This window comes from Pinus tabuliformis, chromosome Q (assembly GCF_031772625.1).
Source record: "Pinus tabuliformis cultivar Carrire ecotype Pingquan chromosome Q, CPIR1, whole genome shotgun sequence".
Lineage (NCBI taxonomy): Eukaryota > Viridiplantae > Streptophyta > Pinopsida > Pinales > Pinaceae > Pinus > Pinus tabuliformis.
This window is the reverse complement of record NC_142296.1, coordinates 133,501,974-133,519,935: the sequence shown is the minus strand read 5'-3', so window position 1 is coordinate 133,519,935 and position 17,962 is coordinate 133,501,974. Positions and strand designations below refer to the sequence as shown.

The 17,962-nt window shown below is 37.3% G+C and overlaps 1 protein-coding gene across 1 annotated transcript in view; it reads right to left on the bottom strand.

The window, feature by feature from the left end:
- The window catches only part of LOC149218620 (uncharacterized), a 28,921-nt gene extending 11,165 nt beyond the window's left edge, over positions 1-17,756 (bottom strand). The window contains exons 1-2 of the mRNA XM_089386599.1: positions 17,702-17,756; positions 1,881-2,200 (exon numbers count right to left, since the gene is read on the bottom strand). Coding sequence (XP_089242725.1) covers positions 1,881-2,200; positions 17,702-17,756 — 375 coding nt within the window. The remainder of the gene's footprint in view (positions 1-1,880; positions 2,201-17,701) is intronic.
- Positions 17,757-17,962: the final 206 nt, after the last annotated feature.

The window sequence follows — 17,962 nt, the reverse complement described above, 5'->3', positions numbered from 1 at the left end:
ATTACAGGCTTCAATACTTTTTAAGTGTCAACAGCACATTAGAATGAAGGGTACTGCTGCATTGAAGGCCAATGATATCTTTTGGCAGCAGTCATGTAAGGAAAGACAGGATTATCATCCTTTTAACCCTCTCAATCTTCAAGCTGCATTATCCAGGGTCCCTAAGTACATTGATTGCATTCAACATTGTGGAGTAAACTGGATCGGGTATCATTTCCGTTTTCCAATTTTATGGCTGCCTTCAGACAAATATCAATGTCATTACCAGTTGACTGACAGAGAGGAAGCCTTGGCATGGCAACATTTGCAGACCAACAGCGGATTCCGAGCTCCTACAGATGCCACCTTCTCCAGCTACTGCTTGAGTAATTTGCATGCTCAGTCCCAGTACTCAGACTCTGATTCAGACTAGGGGTTGCCTGAGGACATGAAACATTTTTAGCTAGGGGGGATGTTAGGACTCCACTATGTATCATTTTTGCTATATATTTTGACACCACTCTACTCTTAAACCATGAACTTCATTGTCTTTTTCATCCACTTTATCCCAAGGTATATAGAAACCTCTTCTTTATTATATGTTTAATCTGTCTTACATTTAATTCCGCAATACTCTTATATTTTATCATTAATTGAAGTGCATTGTTGCTAACACAAGTCAAAGATCGCAGATAAGTTATATGCCTTGTTGGGAACGAGCGGCCATTGCTGAGACAGCTGACTCCGTTGCTGAAACAGCTAACTCCGTTGCTGAAACAGCTGACTCCGTTGCTGAAACAGCTGACTCAATTGCTGAAACAGCCGTCAAGCACGCAAATCCCGTTATGCGTAATTTGCGATTCTGGAAGAACTTTTTGTGGAATAGTAGCAGCAACACGAAGATACGGTTACCTGGATTATCCTGAAGATAGCACTTTTGTTGTCTCGGTTGTAACAGCATCTCTTTTTGAAAGAACAGAATAGTCATGTTTTGGAAAAGAAAACAGAATCGAGATGATGAAGATTCGCTCTCGTGTAAATTGTAAAAGATGTCTCCTCTTTAAAAAGAGGAGACATCATCATTAGAGGGGGTGGAATTGTAAGTTACAGGAGAGTATTGTGTGAGAACTGGAGCTAGTCTCCTTCTGTAATGTATCAGTTACTTTGACAGATGAATAAAATCTTCTTTTGAGCGTTTCAATTTAATTCTTTCTCCTGGGGAATCTTGTGAGAAGGAAAGGGCCCGCCTTCCTCACAAGATTCACCCTTTTGGTTCCTGTAGTTTGTTTATTTCTTTATGTGTTTGCACTTCCTTTAATTCTGTTGTTGAAACACTAGTTACACAGTTTTGCAATACTCTGTTTCTTAGCGCTACACGTATCGAATGCACGAATGAATGATGTTGAGAGCATGTGCTGAAGATTCCTGTATAAAGGGATAGGGTCTTGCTCCCATTGATTGCTTTCCTTTGCCTGCAGTGTGATTAGAAACAAGAGGACAAGTGCTGAAGGTTCTTGTTCCTGGGAATAGGGTCTTGATCTCTTGAAGTTACTTTTCTTACAGTGTGATTAAGTGCCAGGCAGCAGGTGCTGAAGTTCCTCACCAAGGAATAGGGTCCTGTTCCTGATATGATTGAATGATTTCTTTCTTTGTAGATTGATTTTCCTTTGCTGTAACAGAGAAATCGGTTCTGCTATAATTTAATTGACTTCAGCTTTGATTAAGTAGAGTGTGAATTAGTAGATTGATGAATTTAACAGGTGTGTATCTTTCTTTTACTACAACATCGATTCCGCTTTTGAAATTGAGCATATCCAGTGCGTTATTATCTTTGAAATAAAAAGACCTCCTCGGGTTGACAATTTATGTGGAGCTCGAATTGTGAAAACAATTAGAGCGACCAACAGACACCACAGCTGCACCAAGGGTGTTGATATGCCCAAGTAACGGAGGAGGAAATAAAATCTGACGGGTACCAAACAGATGTATCCATAAATCAAGCACGCAGCCCAGCTCATATAATTAATGTCATAATGCCAGTCAATTTTATCTTCACTCTTTATGGAAGACAAATAGGAAGCATAATTTCCTAGTGCCATTACCGCAAATACAAGAGTTGTGGAAATCCAAAGAGGCCCATACCTGTACCACATGTCAGGATTATGTTGAACCTTTTCACAAAAGTCTCCACGGTGGGGATATAATGTGCACATACTTCTGTCTATACCATGTTAATTCAACGCATATGCAAGCATTGTATACCAAAGCTCATTAGACAGCGCATATCAAAACACATTCAATATTCCCACTCAAACGTTGTGTCAAACGAAAACACGGCAGTTTAATACCATATATACGCTGGACCAAATAGCGTTAATAAGCTGAACTCTTGCACACTTACGGTGTATACCATTCAATGCTCAATGAAACAAACGATTTATATAACTGGACTCCATTCAATATATACAACATTAAAACAACGTTCAAATGATTCAGCCACAATGTTATACCATTCAACGTTCAAGCCACAACGTTATACCAAAGTCATTTTAACACATATATCATAACACATATACCATTCAAACGTTAAAGCAATACAGGTATCTTTGTGTGGTGCAGCAGATTCATTCAACAACGTTCAAATGATTCAAAACCGCATTCAACTTATAACATAACGCATTAATTCAACATCATTCATATTCAAAAACCATGCGCATACCATTCAACTTCGAACCATACGCATACTAGGAGCTAGTGGCGTATCTCTACAGTCGCACCGTCAGACCTCAACACTAAAACAGGAAATGACAGTGCTGTAAAAATTGACAGTATGGACAAATGTGCAGTGCTGGAAGAGGCAGGTTATTTCAGGTTTGAGGGGAATAAGGCAGAGTCAGAGGTCAGGTAACGCAGAACTGACATATATATAGAGACCACAAAACAAGTGGCTCAAATTGGGGCAGGACCAGTAATCGCACGCTCTGATACCATGTTAAACACACATGGGCAGCAAGAGAAAATATGAAAGATAAAACATGCAGTACAATTTTTATTGACAAATGATATACATTTATAGTACATTGTTTGACCGTTGGGTTTCACATCCCAAGGTCTCTTGGACTCCTTTTGTCCATTCGGCTTCCACACTAACCCATTGAGGATTAGGTGTCCAACTCAGGCCAGGCAGTAACTCCATTAGGCAGAAAAGATGATTCGATTTATTTCATTAGGTAGCTATTGTTATATACAAAGAATGTGACTACTCAGTTCATCTTCCCATGACTATTCACATTCCAAATTCACCCAACCGTAGAGGATTAGGTGTCAACATTCCCCCCCTTAATTTGAAGGGATGTTGGTGAGTCCAAGCATCGTTCTGAATCTTTCAAGCTTTTCTCTTCCAAGCGCTTTGGTGAAGATGTTTGCAATTTGCTCATTTGTGGAACAATGACAGAGATGGATTGTTTTGGCCTCAACATGATGTCGAATCAGATGATATTTAGTATTGATGTGCTTTGTACGATCATGGAACTTTTGGTTCTTGGCCAACTTTATTGCAGAGGTGTTGTCAATCATGAGTGGAGTTGACTGTACTTGTTTTACCTGCAAATCTTCAATAATTTTCCTGAGCCACACAATTATTTCGTTGCTTCAGCTACTGCCATGTATTCTTCTTCTGTTGTGGAATCTGCTGGAACTGATTGTTTGTGTGATCTCTAAGAGACAGCTTCTGATCCAAGACTCATAGCATATCCTGAAGTAGATACCCCAGTTTCTTTGTCTCCATCGAAGTCTGAATCAAAGTATCCAATCAAGCTGAAGTCGTCCACCTGTGTATACTTGATTCCAAGGTCTTGAGTTCCCTTCAAGTACCTTAGAACTCTTTTTGCAGCAGACCAATGTCTCTCACAAGGCTTTTGCATAAACCTGGAGAGGATTCGAACAGCAAATGAAATGTCTGGTCTGGTAGTAGTGAGGTATATGAGACTTCCTACAAGCTGTCTATACTTTGTTGCATCCTCAAATTCCTTTCCTTCAATAGATGTGAGCTTTAAGTTTTGTTCCATTGGAGTAGAAAGAGGATTGCACTCTGTCATGCCAAATCTGTTTAAAAAATATCCAATGTATTTCTTTTGAGAAAGAAATATGGATTTTGGATGTTGGGTTACTTCAATGCCAAGGTAGCAATGAACATAGCCCAAATCAGTCATTTCAAAACTTTTCCCCAATTCTTTCTTTATGTATGCAATGTAGCTTTCATTGTTCCCTGTCATTAAAAGATCATCTACATATACCACAAGATATACAACTGTTTTGCCAACTTTCTTGACAAATAAAGTTGCATCATCAAGATCAAAATGATTGAAGTTGAGTTTCAGAAGATGCTCAGTTAGTTTTTCATACCAAGCTTGCGGTGCTTGTTTGAGGCAATACAAGGACTTCACAAGTTTTCATACTTTTTGTTCATGTCCTTTCACAGCAAATCCTTCAGGCTGGGACATAAAAACATTCTCTTTTAGATCTCCATTCAAGAAGGCAGTTTTTACATCCATTTGATGGACTTTCCAACCGTTCTGAGCTGCTAGTGCAAAGAGTGTCCGGATGGTGGCCCATTTTGTTGTGGGGGAAAAATGTTCCTCATAATCGACCCCTTCCTTCTGTGCAAAACCTTTTTCCACAAGCCTAGCTTTGTGTTTGTCAAGTGAGCCATCAGCTTTGTACTTGTTCTTGTAGACCCACTTGTAGCCAATTGGTTTGGTTCCAAATGGAGGATCAGCAAGCTTCCAAGTGTCGTTCTTTATGAGGGCATCATACTCCTTTTACATCGCTTCTTTCCATTTATCATGAGAAGTAGCTTCTTTGAAGTAAGTTGGTTCAAAATCTATAAACAAGTTCAATTCACAATCATAAGAAACATCCATATCAACAGGTGAATTAGAGTTATCTACATCACCTCCATTTTGTCGGTTTGAATTTCTAGTTCCTATTTTTCCAATTTCATCAGGATGAACACTTTGAAGTGTCTTTGTCAGCCACTTTGGGGGACCTTTCTGAGATGCTTCAGGCTGCTCTGTTGATTGAGTTGGGACTGAATCAAGATTGAGTCTCCCAATTCTATCAATTACATCACTTAAAGCATCATCCATTGTTGGAGTTTTAGTCGGGGGAGAGTGTTCTTCAGAAGAAGATTCCACATGTTGATCTAGTATAGGAATCCCCACTTCAAGATGTGGAATTTGATTATCAAATTCTTGAAATGATTTTGTTTTTGCGAATCTATCCAAGCGATCAAGTTTCCGCTCAACAACATTGTGAGATTTGGATGATTCAAGAAAAATTACATCTCTAGATACAACAAACTTTTTATTTACTTCATCATAGAGGCGGTATGCTTTCGAGGTGTTTGAATACCCCAGGAAGATACACTTACGACTTCTAGCACCAATTTTGTTTCTATGTACCTTTGGTATCAAAGCATAACAGGTGGAACCAAAGATCCTGAGATGTTTTACCGAAGGAACATGTGCATACCACAATTCATAAGGAGTCTTGTTGTAGGAATTTACTGGGTAAGTTCCTCAGACAGAACACCAAAAGGACACCGCTCACAACCAGATCGCAGATCAATACACCAGTATTTTGACGTGGTTAAAACCCTCAAAGAGGGAAACAGTCCACGGCCTGAGCCAACGCGGCCACTTCAGGCAATTTATTAATAAAAGAATGAAAATTTACATATGTTTCTCTCATGCACAGATTACCCTACAAATGACCCTCCATGCGCTTTAAATAGAATTCATGGACCAATCGGGTGTCAAGCCACCGATCAAGTTTCGGTAATATCGAGGAGAGAATGAACCGTCGGATCACTACATATCTTGACCGTCTGATTGTAAGTTACAAAATGTACAACGGTAAAAAAACACACTTTACCTAACTCTATACCTAACTCTACACTAGACCAAGTTGTACTTAACTATTTCCTATGTGTCGGAATATCCTAACATCCCCCCTTAAGAACAACTTGGGATAGGATTGAAGGATTTACAAATATGACACAATAGGAGAAGGAAGGAGGCACTAGAGCCTATCCCCCCTTAGTGACAACTTCCTGAACTCCAACCAGAAATCAAAGTTTAGTGAACTTTGCCTCTGTGAGAGCCTTTGTAAAGATGTCTACCACTTGATCATCTGTTGAACAATATTGCACTTCAAGAACATGGTCATGAATGAGCTTTTTGATGAAGTGCATGTGCAGTTCAATGTGTTTGCTACGCTAATGTTGGACTGGATCTTTGCATAGCTGAATGGCACTTTGATTATCACACCAAAGTGTAGTCGGATGCTGCTGCTGAAAGCCAAACTCTGATAGGATCTAACGAAGCCACAAGGCTTCCTTACTAGCTTCTACGGCACCACGATACTCTGCTTCTGCTGATGAAAGAGAAATGGCAGCTTGTTTCTTACAAGCCCATGTAATAGGTCCTGAACCAAGAGTGAACACATAACCCGCAGTAGACTTCCGAACATGAGGGTCACCAGCCCAATCGGAATCAGTGAAACCAACCAATAGAGAAGCTGCTTCGGCACTGTAATGAATCCCAAACTGAACTGTACCTCGAACATAACGAAGTATTCTTTTAGCTGCTTTCCAATGACTTTCACGGGGGTTTTGCATGAACCGAGCAACAAGGCCAATAGCAAAGGAAAGGTCAGGACGAGTATGGGTTAGATACAAAAGTTTTCCTACAAGTTGATGGTATAAGGTAGCATCAACTTCAAGAGAATTACAATGGACTGAAAGTTTGACTGCAGACTGAAAGGGAGAAGGGGCTGGCTTACAGTCTTCCATGTGAAAATGACATAGAATATCAGAAGCATACTTGGACTGGGAAAGGGAAATACCCTCCTTGGATTGCAAGACTTGAAGACCGAGAAAATAGTGTAAGTGTCCTAAGTCTATCATTTCAAATTTCCTTTTAAGGCTAGACTTCACATGGTTTATAAGGTTGGGATCACTACCAGTAAGGATAAGATAATCAACATAAAGAACAAGGATGATAAGAGAGTTGCCCACTTTCTTGGTGTAGACAGTATTGTCAGAATGACACCTAGAAAAGCCAGATTCTAAAAGAAAGCTATCCATTTTGGCATACCAAGCCTGAGGAGCTTGCTTGAGACCATAAAGGGATTTCTTAAGTCGACATACAAGGCTGGAGTCTGTTTGTATGAAGCCAATGGTTTGTTCATATAGATTTCTTCCTGCAAGTCTCCATGCAAGAAGGCAGATTTAACATCCATCTGATGGACTTCCCATTTGAAAGAGGCAGCAAGGGAAAGAACAAGGCGGATAGAGTTCATTTTGGCAACAGGGGAGAAGGTTTTAGTGTAGTCAATGCCTTCAACCTGTGAAAAACCCTTAGCAACAAGACGAGCTTTATGTGTATCAACTTTCCCGTCTGGTCCATACTTGGTTCTGTAAACCCATTTGAATCTAACAAGCTTTCATCCCTTTGGTAGAGGAACAAGATCCCATGTATCATTTGACAACAATGAATGATAATATTCATTCATAGCTGCTTCCAAGGCTTCCATCTTCTTAAAGCATTTTGATTCTAAGTGGCCATCTCGATTACAAAAATTGCAATGTCTATCAGTCTTCTTCCCTTTGTTTTTATTTGTCTTATCATTTTTTTGAAATGATTTTTCATTTTGGGGCTGAAATTTCTTAGGACCCTTGTTTGGTTTAGGACCATTCTGTTTAGGATATGACTTCTCAGGATTCTTTGAATTTGGTTGCTGCTGGGCAGCTAACGCTTTCTTGGAAGAGTTTCCAAGATTAAGAAGACCAAGGTGTAAGAGTTTTTCTTGTTCTCTTATTAAAGAACCACAAAAAGAGTCAAAGGAAGGGGACTTGTAGTCTGTTCCTTGATAAATGAAGGCTTCTCTTGTAGAATGGAAGGTGGAAACAAACACAGAGTAGGCTGGTCCCAACTTTGTAAGAATGGAATAGATAAGGTTACTATCTTCTTTCTTAACTTTAACACCTTCCAAAAGATATCTAAGGGTCTTGAACTTGGACAAGAAATCTTCAATGCAAGAAAAATTATTAGGTTCCAATGTAAGCAACTCATTTTCAAGTTGATGGGCTCTAATTTCATTTTTAATCCCAAAAACCTTATTGATTTGTTTCATTGCTTCATCAGGAGTATCAATTTCTGCAATATGGAATCTAAGATCTGGAGAAATAGACATCCCTATCAATCCACGTGCTTGATATTGCCTATTTTCCCATTTAGCAACCTTATCTTCATCCTTCGGTTACTTTTCTTGGCCTGAGGCTATTCTATAGAGACCTTTACTTCTAAGTAAATCCTCAATGTAAGCCAACCATTGGAAGTAGTTGGTGCTGTCAAGGGTAACTTGGTATTGACTTTCCATTTCAATGGAAAGTAAAGCTAAAGATGCTGAAAATAAGTGTTCGAATGGATAGATCTCGAAAAATTAGGTTGGTTTAAAAAAAACGGCTCTGAAAACGGCTTCCGGATGAAGAAGTTATGGCTTTTTAAAAAAAAAGTTGTTGAAGCTGCCGACGAAGTGCGGGAATGTAAGGAAATGAAAAAGTCCGCCCCCAAAAAATGGAGACTTGAACCCAAGACCTCTACTCTCTTAAAATAGCTTTGAACCAATTGATCTATACAAAAAATTTGAGATAGAGAGAGAGAGAGAGGGGGGGCGGGGGCTTTGGGTTGCGTGCTTGCTTTGAGAAAGCTCTTTTTCCCTACAAAACAAAAAACACAAAACCCAACATGGACATGCAAATAAAACGAACCTTATGGCTCGAAGTTAGCTTTAGCCAAAAAACTAAATATTTTCAAAAATGAACCTTGCGGCTGAAAGTTAGCTTTGGCCGGAAACTAAATATTTTCCTCAATGTTTCTGATTTTCCGAGATCACCCTAAGGCGTAAGGAAAAGAGCATACGCATGAGAAAAATCCTTCCTTTCTGTTTCTGATTTGCCCAGATCGCACAGAGTCGCAGGGCAAAGAGCATACGCAGAAATGAAAGGTATAGATCCGGTAATAAAAAGGCTAAATAAACCAAAACCGAAATAAACAAAGAGAAAATAACAGTAAACTGCAAATAAACATTGTATACCTCCAGATCTTAAAAATGACGCAGCTAGGGCTACCGGAAACCTTTTCGCGTGAAACGAAAGGGGTTCCTCACTGGAACAGATGCTCCCAACACAACAGAGAAGTCCTCTCGGCCCGAAAGTAGTCAAAAACAATAGATCTAGGAAACGGCAGTCGGATGCAGTTCTATCAGCTTCAGATTTGGATCACCAACGAACGCGGCCCTCAAATAGCTCCGATACCATGTAGGAATTTACAGGGTAAGTTCCTCAGATAGAACACCAAAAGGACACCGCTCACAACCAGATCGCAGATCAATACACCAGTATTTTGACGTGGTTAATACCCTCAAAGAAGGAAACAGTCCACGGCCTGAGCCAACGCGGCCACTTCAGGAAATTTATTAATAAAAGAATGAAAATTTACATATGTTTCTCTCATGCACAGATTACCCTACAAATGACCCTCCATGCGCTTTAAATAGAATTCATGGACCAATCAGGTGTCAAGCCACAGATCAAGTGTCGGTAATATCGAGGAGAGAATGAACCGTCGGATCACTACATATCGTGACCGTCTGATTGTAAGTTACAAAACGTACAACGGTAAAGAAACACACTTTACCTAACTCTATACCTAACTCTACACTAGACCAAGTTGTACTTAACTATTTCCTATGTGTCAGAATATCCTAACACTTGTTTCTTATAGCATTAGATGGACATCTATTCTTTATATATGCAGCACATAGAATAGCATCAGCCCAAAACATTATCTTTACATTTTTGAAGAAAAGCATTGATCGTACCATATTCAAGATTGTTCTATTCATTCTTTCAGCTACACCATTCTGTTGGGGATTATAAGGCACAGTTGTTTGATGTTTGATCCCGTGTTGGCGAAGATAGTTTTCAAATTCATTTGATGTATATTCTTTTCCATTATCAATGCGAATAGACCCAATATGAGATTGTGCATCATTTCCAATACATTTATGAAAATTCTTGAATGTTTGAAAAGCATCATATTTGTTCTTCAATAAATAAACCCAACACATTCTGGTGTAATCATCAATAAATGTCATGATATATTTATTTCCATTTGCAGAAGGAACAGGCATTGGACCACATAAATCTGAATGAATGTGTTCAAGCTTCCTATGTGCTCTTGAATGTGAATCATGAAAACACTGTTTGCTATGCTTTCCTAGAATGCAAGCATCACATTGCTTATGTTTCCTAGGAATTGTGGGAAAACTAGTAACACCATTTTTCTACAATAAGCGGAGACTGTCATAGTTTAAATGTCCAAATCTAGCATGCCATAATAAACTTGATGGAAGTGTACCTTCTTCAGGATGACAAATATATGAGAAATGTTGTGCATGAGCAAAGGTTCCTTGCAGTTTGAGAAGCCTTTCTTCTTCTATTTCCCTCATGACAAGTGAGTGGTCAGATGCTTTTCTTACCTCAAGCTTGCCATCAAACATATGAATGGAGTGACCTTGCTGGTGAATGTGGACCAAGGACAAAAATTTTCTCTTGAGCTATGGGAGACATAGAACATGATCCAGAAGAAAGTCTGGAAGACCAGGCAGTTTACGCCTGATTGTGCCAAGCCCTGATGGCTTGATTTTTGATTGATCTGCAAAGTATACTGCTCCATCAACATTGTCAGTGAAATGCTCAAAAAAATATTTTCTATGAGTCATGTGACAGGTTGCTCCTTAATAAAGTAACCAATCATTTTTCGAAGAAGCAAGTGAAGCATTAAAAAAATCTTCATTTACTCCAATGTTACATTGTGCCTCAATATAGTGAGCGGATTCAGGTGCTTTACCTTTGTCTGTATCATCAGTTTTACCTTTCTGTTGGTTTCTTTTCTGCTCAATTTTGTCCCATGGTAGCTTGCATGTAGAGGCATCATGTGATCCATTTCTTTTGTAGTGAATGCAGTGCAGATCTGCCTTTTCTCCTTGAGAATATCTACCCCCCCTGCCTCTGAAATACCTTCCTCTTCCTCTTCGTCCACCTCTTCCTCTTGTAGAATCTTGAGCAGGATGTTTTTCTTTATGAGCAAGGCACACAGTCTCTTCAGAAGATTCAGGGGCTGTATTATTTCCAAAAGCTTTCTCTCTTTCAGCAAACTTTTTCACAAGAGAGTCAAAGGTTATATCTTTGAGATTTCCATTTGCTTGCAAAGACTCAAGATAATTGGAGTAGGTATGATAGAGTGCCTTGAGAAAAGCAATAAGAGGGATATCCAGGTCAACCTTAGTGGAATTGATATCATGCTTTATAGACTTTACTTCAGATGCAAGAGTAAGACGATCATTATTTTTCTGTTCAAGAGTGAAGAGTTTAATCATGAGCTGAACAACTTCAAGTGCAGAATGTGAGTCATAGAGTTCTTTCAGCTTTTGTAAGGCTTCAAAGGCAGTTGAATATGATGAAATATGGTGACTCACCTCTTCATTTATAGATGCTGCGATTAATGCATAAGCTTTTCTGTTCTTGTTTTCCCAAATCACGAGCTCTTTGTCTGAGGTAAGCTGTACTGGGTCTTTGTCTCCTTCTTTGACACACACTCCTTTCCACAACTCATTGAAGATGAGGGTGTGTTTTATCATTCGGTACCATTCAAGATAGTTCTCCTTCCCAGTGAGAACTATTCCTGCCATGGAGATGATTGAATGCATTCTATAAGAAAAGAAATTACTTCTGCTGATAGAAAAAAGTATATATGTTACACCTTCCACTTCTCAAGCATATAACATATTTCCATAAAAAATTTAATAAAATTTCATTCCACGCCCACCGCACCAATGAAACAGCAGCATTTGAAAATGTATTTGACACCATTCACCATACAACAATTTCACACCTCTGTATATTGACCAGACATTTAAAGAAAGAAGTATGGGAACATATTATTCAATCCAGCGCAGCAAAAAAAAAAATATTATTCAACGGTGCTAAAGCCGCTGTGTTGAATGTAGTATTGAGGCAACGATGAAACTTGGGCCTGAAACTGGTCACACCTCATGAACCAAGAGTCAGACCAGAGGCATTTGCTTCCACTCAAATCACATCCAGCGCTTCAATCATCCACATTAACCAAATCATCTCTCAGAAAATCCTACAATGTTTCAATCCTCTCAAACCGAAGGTGGATTACGAGTGTGCATGCTGCATTCCGAGCTGTGGACAAGTGGATTGATTACAAATGTCAATGATGGAAAATGACTCAACTAGGAGTGCGCTCAGTCATGTGCATTCCAGCAGATATGTTACACTTCAAGCAAACATATCTATCTAATTTTTCAACAAAACATTTAATTATGTTAACTGGAATGCGGGCAACGGAACTAGATTTAACTGTTTTATGCTCTTATTTGGATATGGGTAGAAATATGACATTGACTAGTTTTCATGGAGGAGAAAAGATACGCTCATCAAAAAATACAGGGAAACGCTCATCTAAAAACAATGCACAGTCTCTGTACAGTCTTACAAAATTGAGGCAATAACTGATTGGGATAGAAAAATAGTAGAGAATGCAGGAGTTATCTCACACTCCAGTAGCACATCTCCACGTATCTCAGGTATTATCACCACAATAGCCAAGCATATCAGTTTTATTAACAAAACATGAGCAGGCATATCATGTTGTCTCAAATATGCAGTGCGCAGTCTCAGGCATATTAACAACATCAACGTTTTTATTGAAAAAGAAACTATATGCGTAACAGCGTTCAGATATATGAAATTTCAATTGTTCAAGCATATGAGGCCGATACCATGTCCAGGCAGTTCAAACTAGGCAGTGTGCAGTCTTAGGCATTCAAACCAGGCAGTGCACAGTTATTACTGTGACCATTGCCTTAATACCTAATTCAGCGCAGAGATACCATGTCAGGCAGAGAGCATAGGTATAAGGGGAGCACAAACGTTCCCATGTCAGATGAATGTCAGACAAAGAGCGTAGGGATGGCAAACAGAAGCAGGCAATCAGTTATTGAATTATATGGGGAGCAGTGGAGCAAACCAGGAGTTACAAGGACATAAAGGCTAAAAAAAGGAGTTGGCTCTGATACCATGTCAGACCAGGTAGTAACTCCATTAGGCAGAAAAGATGATTCGATTTATTTCATTAGGTAGCTATTGTTATATACAAAGAATGTGACTGCTTAGTTCATCTTCTGATGACTGTTCACATTCCAAATTCACCCAACTGCAGAGGATTAGGTGTTGACAATAATCCAATTTAGTGTTGTATGCTAAAAACCGTTCAAAAAAAAAAAACCGAGTATCGTTAAGTACAACTTAGATCTATCTAACATCGGATCTATCATGCACCTATAGGGATCAAATCACTCGAGGCAGAAACTTCTTTTTTTGGAGTCTAGAACTTGAGGAAATGTTTGCACCTCGAAGGATTTGATCCCTCTCAGGCACGATATATCTGACGTTAGATGGATCTAAGCTAGTTCCAGTTGAGGGAAACAATACCATATTTTAAGATTATCATTATTATGTATATGTTTGAGATTAAATACAAAATTCACATTATCTTTTCTTTTTTTGGCATGACCTAGATATCATGATCTTCTTTAATTTATTCTATGTTTCTTGCTTTGAATGGTTTATATGCTTTTGCTTGGATGTTTTGAGTGGTTTGTGTCCATGTGTTTCGATCTGGATGATAATATTTGTGAATATTACAGTTTTGTTATTTGTTTACGTGTATGTAATTATCCATTAGTAATTAGTTGGTGATGAATAAGGGGAACAATCTTGTCAATAGTTTGCATGAGGATCGATATTGCACATCTATCTCATTTAGTTATAGGTATCACAACCTATGATAGCTAGTTAATTCTTAATAGTGTCCCTCCAAGTATTGTTAAATATATCTTGAAGAGTAGTTTTAATAATTTACTGTGTCAAGATTACTCTTGAAATAATTTGTTTCTTTGCTAATGGTTGAAATAATTTATTTCCTTCAAGAATATTTTGATGATTTTTTTCCTCTATAGTCTATTTTGCAAAGTCAAGAAATAATGTATTTTTGATTTTTTTTAGTGAGTGGTCATATTTATAAAATCTTTACATTATTTGTTTGTCCAAACAATTATCACATCTCCTTCAAGAATGTTTTGATTTATTTTGAATGTTTATAAATATATATTTTCCTCTTATAAAACTTCTGAATACATTGTTGTATGGAGTTATCTATTAGAAATTTTGAATATATGTACTTTTGAATATATATACTTGTCTATTATTAATTAGTTGGTGATGAAGAAGGGAGACGATCCCATGAAGGATTAATTTGCACTTTGCAGGAGGATTGGTTTTGCATATCTATTTCATTTTAAGTCTAGATATCACAACTTTTGAGAACTAATTAATTTCTAATATTGTTCCTCTATGTAACACTAAATATATCTTGAAATATATATTTTTAATAATCTACATCCTCAAGGTCAATAACATCTAATGCATATAATGAAAGCTATCAAATAGTGTTAGAAAACAACATCTACACCAAAATCATTGCATCTAGTGCAAGCAATACAATGAGTTTAGATATGAACATCTACACTAAAATTAATGCATCTAGTCCAAGCAACCAGATAGGATTAGAAATCCATGTCTACACTGAAATCAATTCATTTAGTGAAAACAATAAGATATAATTAGAAACCAACATATACACTGAAATTAATGCATCTAGTGCAAGGAATTAAATAGGATTATAAATCATCATCTAGACTAAAATCAATGCATCTAGTGCAAGAAATATTCTTCCCTCTCCCCCCTGCATCTCATCAGCTTGAAGATTAAAAATATCTAATCCATCTAATCTAAGAAATCAAGTAGGATTAAAAAACAACATCTACACTAAAATCAATGCATATAATGCAGGCAATCAAATAAGATTAGAGATCAACATTTACACTTAAATCAATGCATCTAGTGCAAACAATTAAATAAGCTTAGAAATCAAGATCTACACTAAAATAAATGCATCTAGAGCAAACAATCAAATAGGATTAGAAATAACCATTTACATTGAAATCAATGCATCCAGAGAAAGTAGGAAAATAGGATTAGAAATGAACATCTACACTGAAACCAATGGATCTAGTGCAAAAATCAAATACAATTAGAAATTGACATGCAAATTGAAATCAATTGATCTAATCAATTTAATAAAAGAGGATTAGAAATCATCATCTACATAGAAATCAATGCATCTAGTGCAAGAAATATTATTCCCTCTCTCCCCCCTCCATCTATATCCTTATCTCCCTCCATCTCTCCTTCTTTATCTCTCTATCTCACCCCCGCAGACACACATATACTCTCTCTCTCTCTCTCTCTCTCTCTCTCTCTCCATATCTATATATCTATGCTTCTCCACTTCCCTATCTCTATCTCTCTATTCTTCCGTCTCTCCACCTCCCATCTATATCTCTATCTCCTTTTGTCTCTCCTTTGTATCTCTATATCACCCCCAAAACATACACACTTTTTCACTATATGTAGCTATTGCTCCCTCTCGTTTCCTATCCCTATCCCTCTCTCTTACCCTTCTCTCCCTCTCTCCCCCTTGTATCTCTCTTCCCTCCTTCTCTCCTCTCACATTGTCCCTATCTCCCTTATTACTCATTGTCTCCCTATCCACCTTTCTCTCTCTATGTCTTTCATTTACCTCCCTCTCTCTGCCCCTCCAACTCCATTTGTCCTTCTCTCTCTCCCATCCTCTCTCTCTTCCTTCTCTCTACCTTTCTTTCCCACCTCCCTTTATTTCCCCTCCCATCTCTCTCTCTTCGCCCTCCAACTATGTCACTATCTCCCTCCATCTCTCCTTCTCTGCCCCCTTCCTTCCATCTCTCTTTCTTTGTCTCTCTACCTCACCCTAAGACTTACACACTCTATCACCATCTCTCCTTTGTCACTCCCCCTCTCTCTCTCCACTTTTCTCTCTCTATGTCTTTCTTATCCACTCCCCTCTCCCTCTCAACCCCTCTCTCTCTCCACCTCAATCACTCTATCTCTCCACCTCTATCTAGACTCTATGTTTTTATTATATATATATATATATATATATAGTATATATATATATATATATATATTATAATATGTCAAATTAGATATTATATTAAATTTAATATTGTATTAATCCAAAGTTATTAAATTTAATTATATTATAATATTATAATATTAATATTATATTATATTAATATTAATATTAGATTTAATGGTTTTTTCATGGGATGATAACAAAATTTATAATAAAACTACATCAAATTAATATTTTCAAATATTACAATTTTGATGTGGAAATATTTGTCTTTAAGGATTTTAATACATTCATAGGATATGGTTTTTCCTTTTAAAGATTCATTTTATAAATATTTAACTAAAAAAAAATTATAAGATTTTTTATTCTTTGCTTTCAATTAACCTTTTTCTTTTGATTTAAGATATGGTATTTCCATAAAGAATAAAATTATTTAAAATTTTACTTAATTTGGAACTTTAATGCAGTAAATTTTTTTGTTAAAGTTAAATTTATGATACATTTAAATTCATGTATATGATAAGCATGAGATAAGCTATTATCCATTAAAATTGTATATAACAATACATAGTTATATTTTAAGAATTCATCTTACTAAAAAAGTTATATATAATTTAAATATTCAAGCTAATGTTTTAACTAACGTTAGCCAATATTAAAATTGTTATTTTTTCAGGATATGCCATATTTAAACCAACATTAACCAAAATTAAAATTGTTATTTTTTGAGAATATGACATATTTACACATTGGGGTTACTCGGGGCTGTAAAATATGCCTTCACCCTAGTTATTTGGAACTTATTTGTGTATCTCGTAAAATTAGACATTACAATATGCCTTCACCCTCATTATTTGGAACTTATTTGTGTAGCTCGTAAAATTAGACATTACAACTTTTAAGGTTACGGCTATCGATAACGATGCCACGTAAAATAACTTAATGAGCTTTTGCATGAGACGTGAAAAATGTTTTGGCCACTCTTTTTGGGCAAAGAAACAAGACCCTCACCTGCAAACATAATATTCCATCATTGATTAGCTTTTATTTGCCTCTACAAATACGCCGACCTAAAATGGTATTTATCGTCGACGTTCTCTCAATCATTTTCATGTAATATCTCTGCTACGAGGAAATAGCTAAATCTTCAGCGAAGATATAAATGCTCCAATGAAGAACCCACGAATTATTCAGCGTTGTTTCAGTATTGTGTTCAGCGTAACAGAATATGTGCAGAGTGGGCGAGTCGTCTGATGACGATTATCAAGACAATTGTACAAACAATTCCTATGAAATATATGATGGCAATTACACACTTCTGTCACCTCGTCCTCTCTCTAAAATGAACTTAAATAGACGGTACACAGTAGATGACCCGTCGATCCAGTGACAAAATATTTCTGCAAACAAAGGGTAAGTTGTCTCTAATCGTATTAGCAGAGAGCAAATGTGTTGGAAATAATGATCCCAACCACCCTCTTAAACATACTGACAAACACCATGCTCAATAATCACAATTACCGTCTTAAACACACTCACAAACACCATGCTTGCCTAGTGAACCAGTGCATGGTTGTGATTTTGTTTGCACGCGAAAGCACTGAAGTCAGAGTAGAAGTACATTAGTGACCATTCCACAACACAGGTAAGAGTTTAATGAATGTAATGAAGTTTTGTAAATAAATATGGGCTAGAATTCACTCCGCACTCCACAACACCTGCAAATTTAGAAAACCAATTACTATGTAAAATTG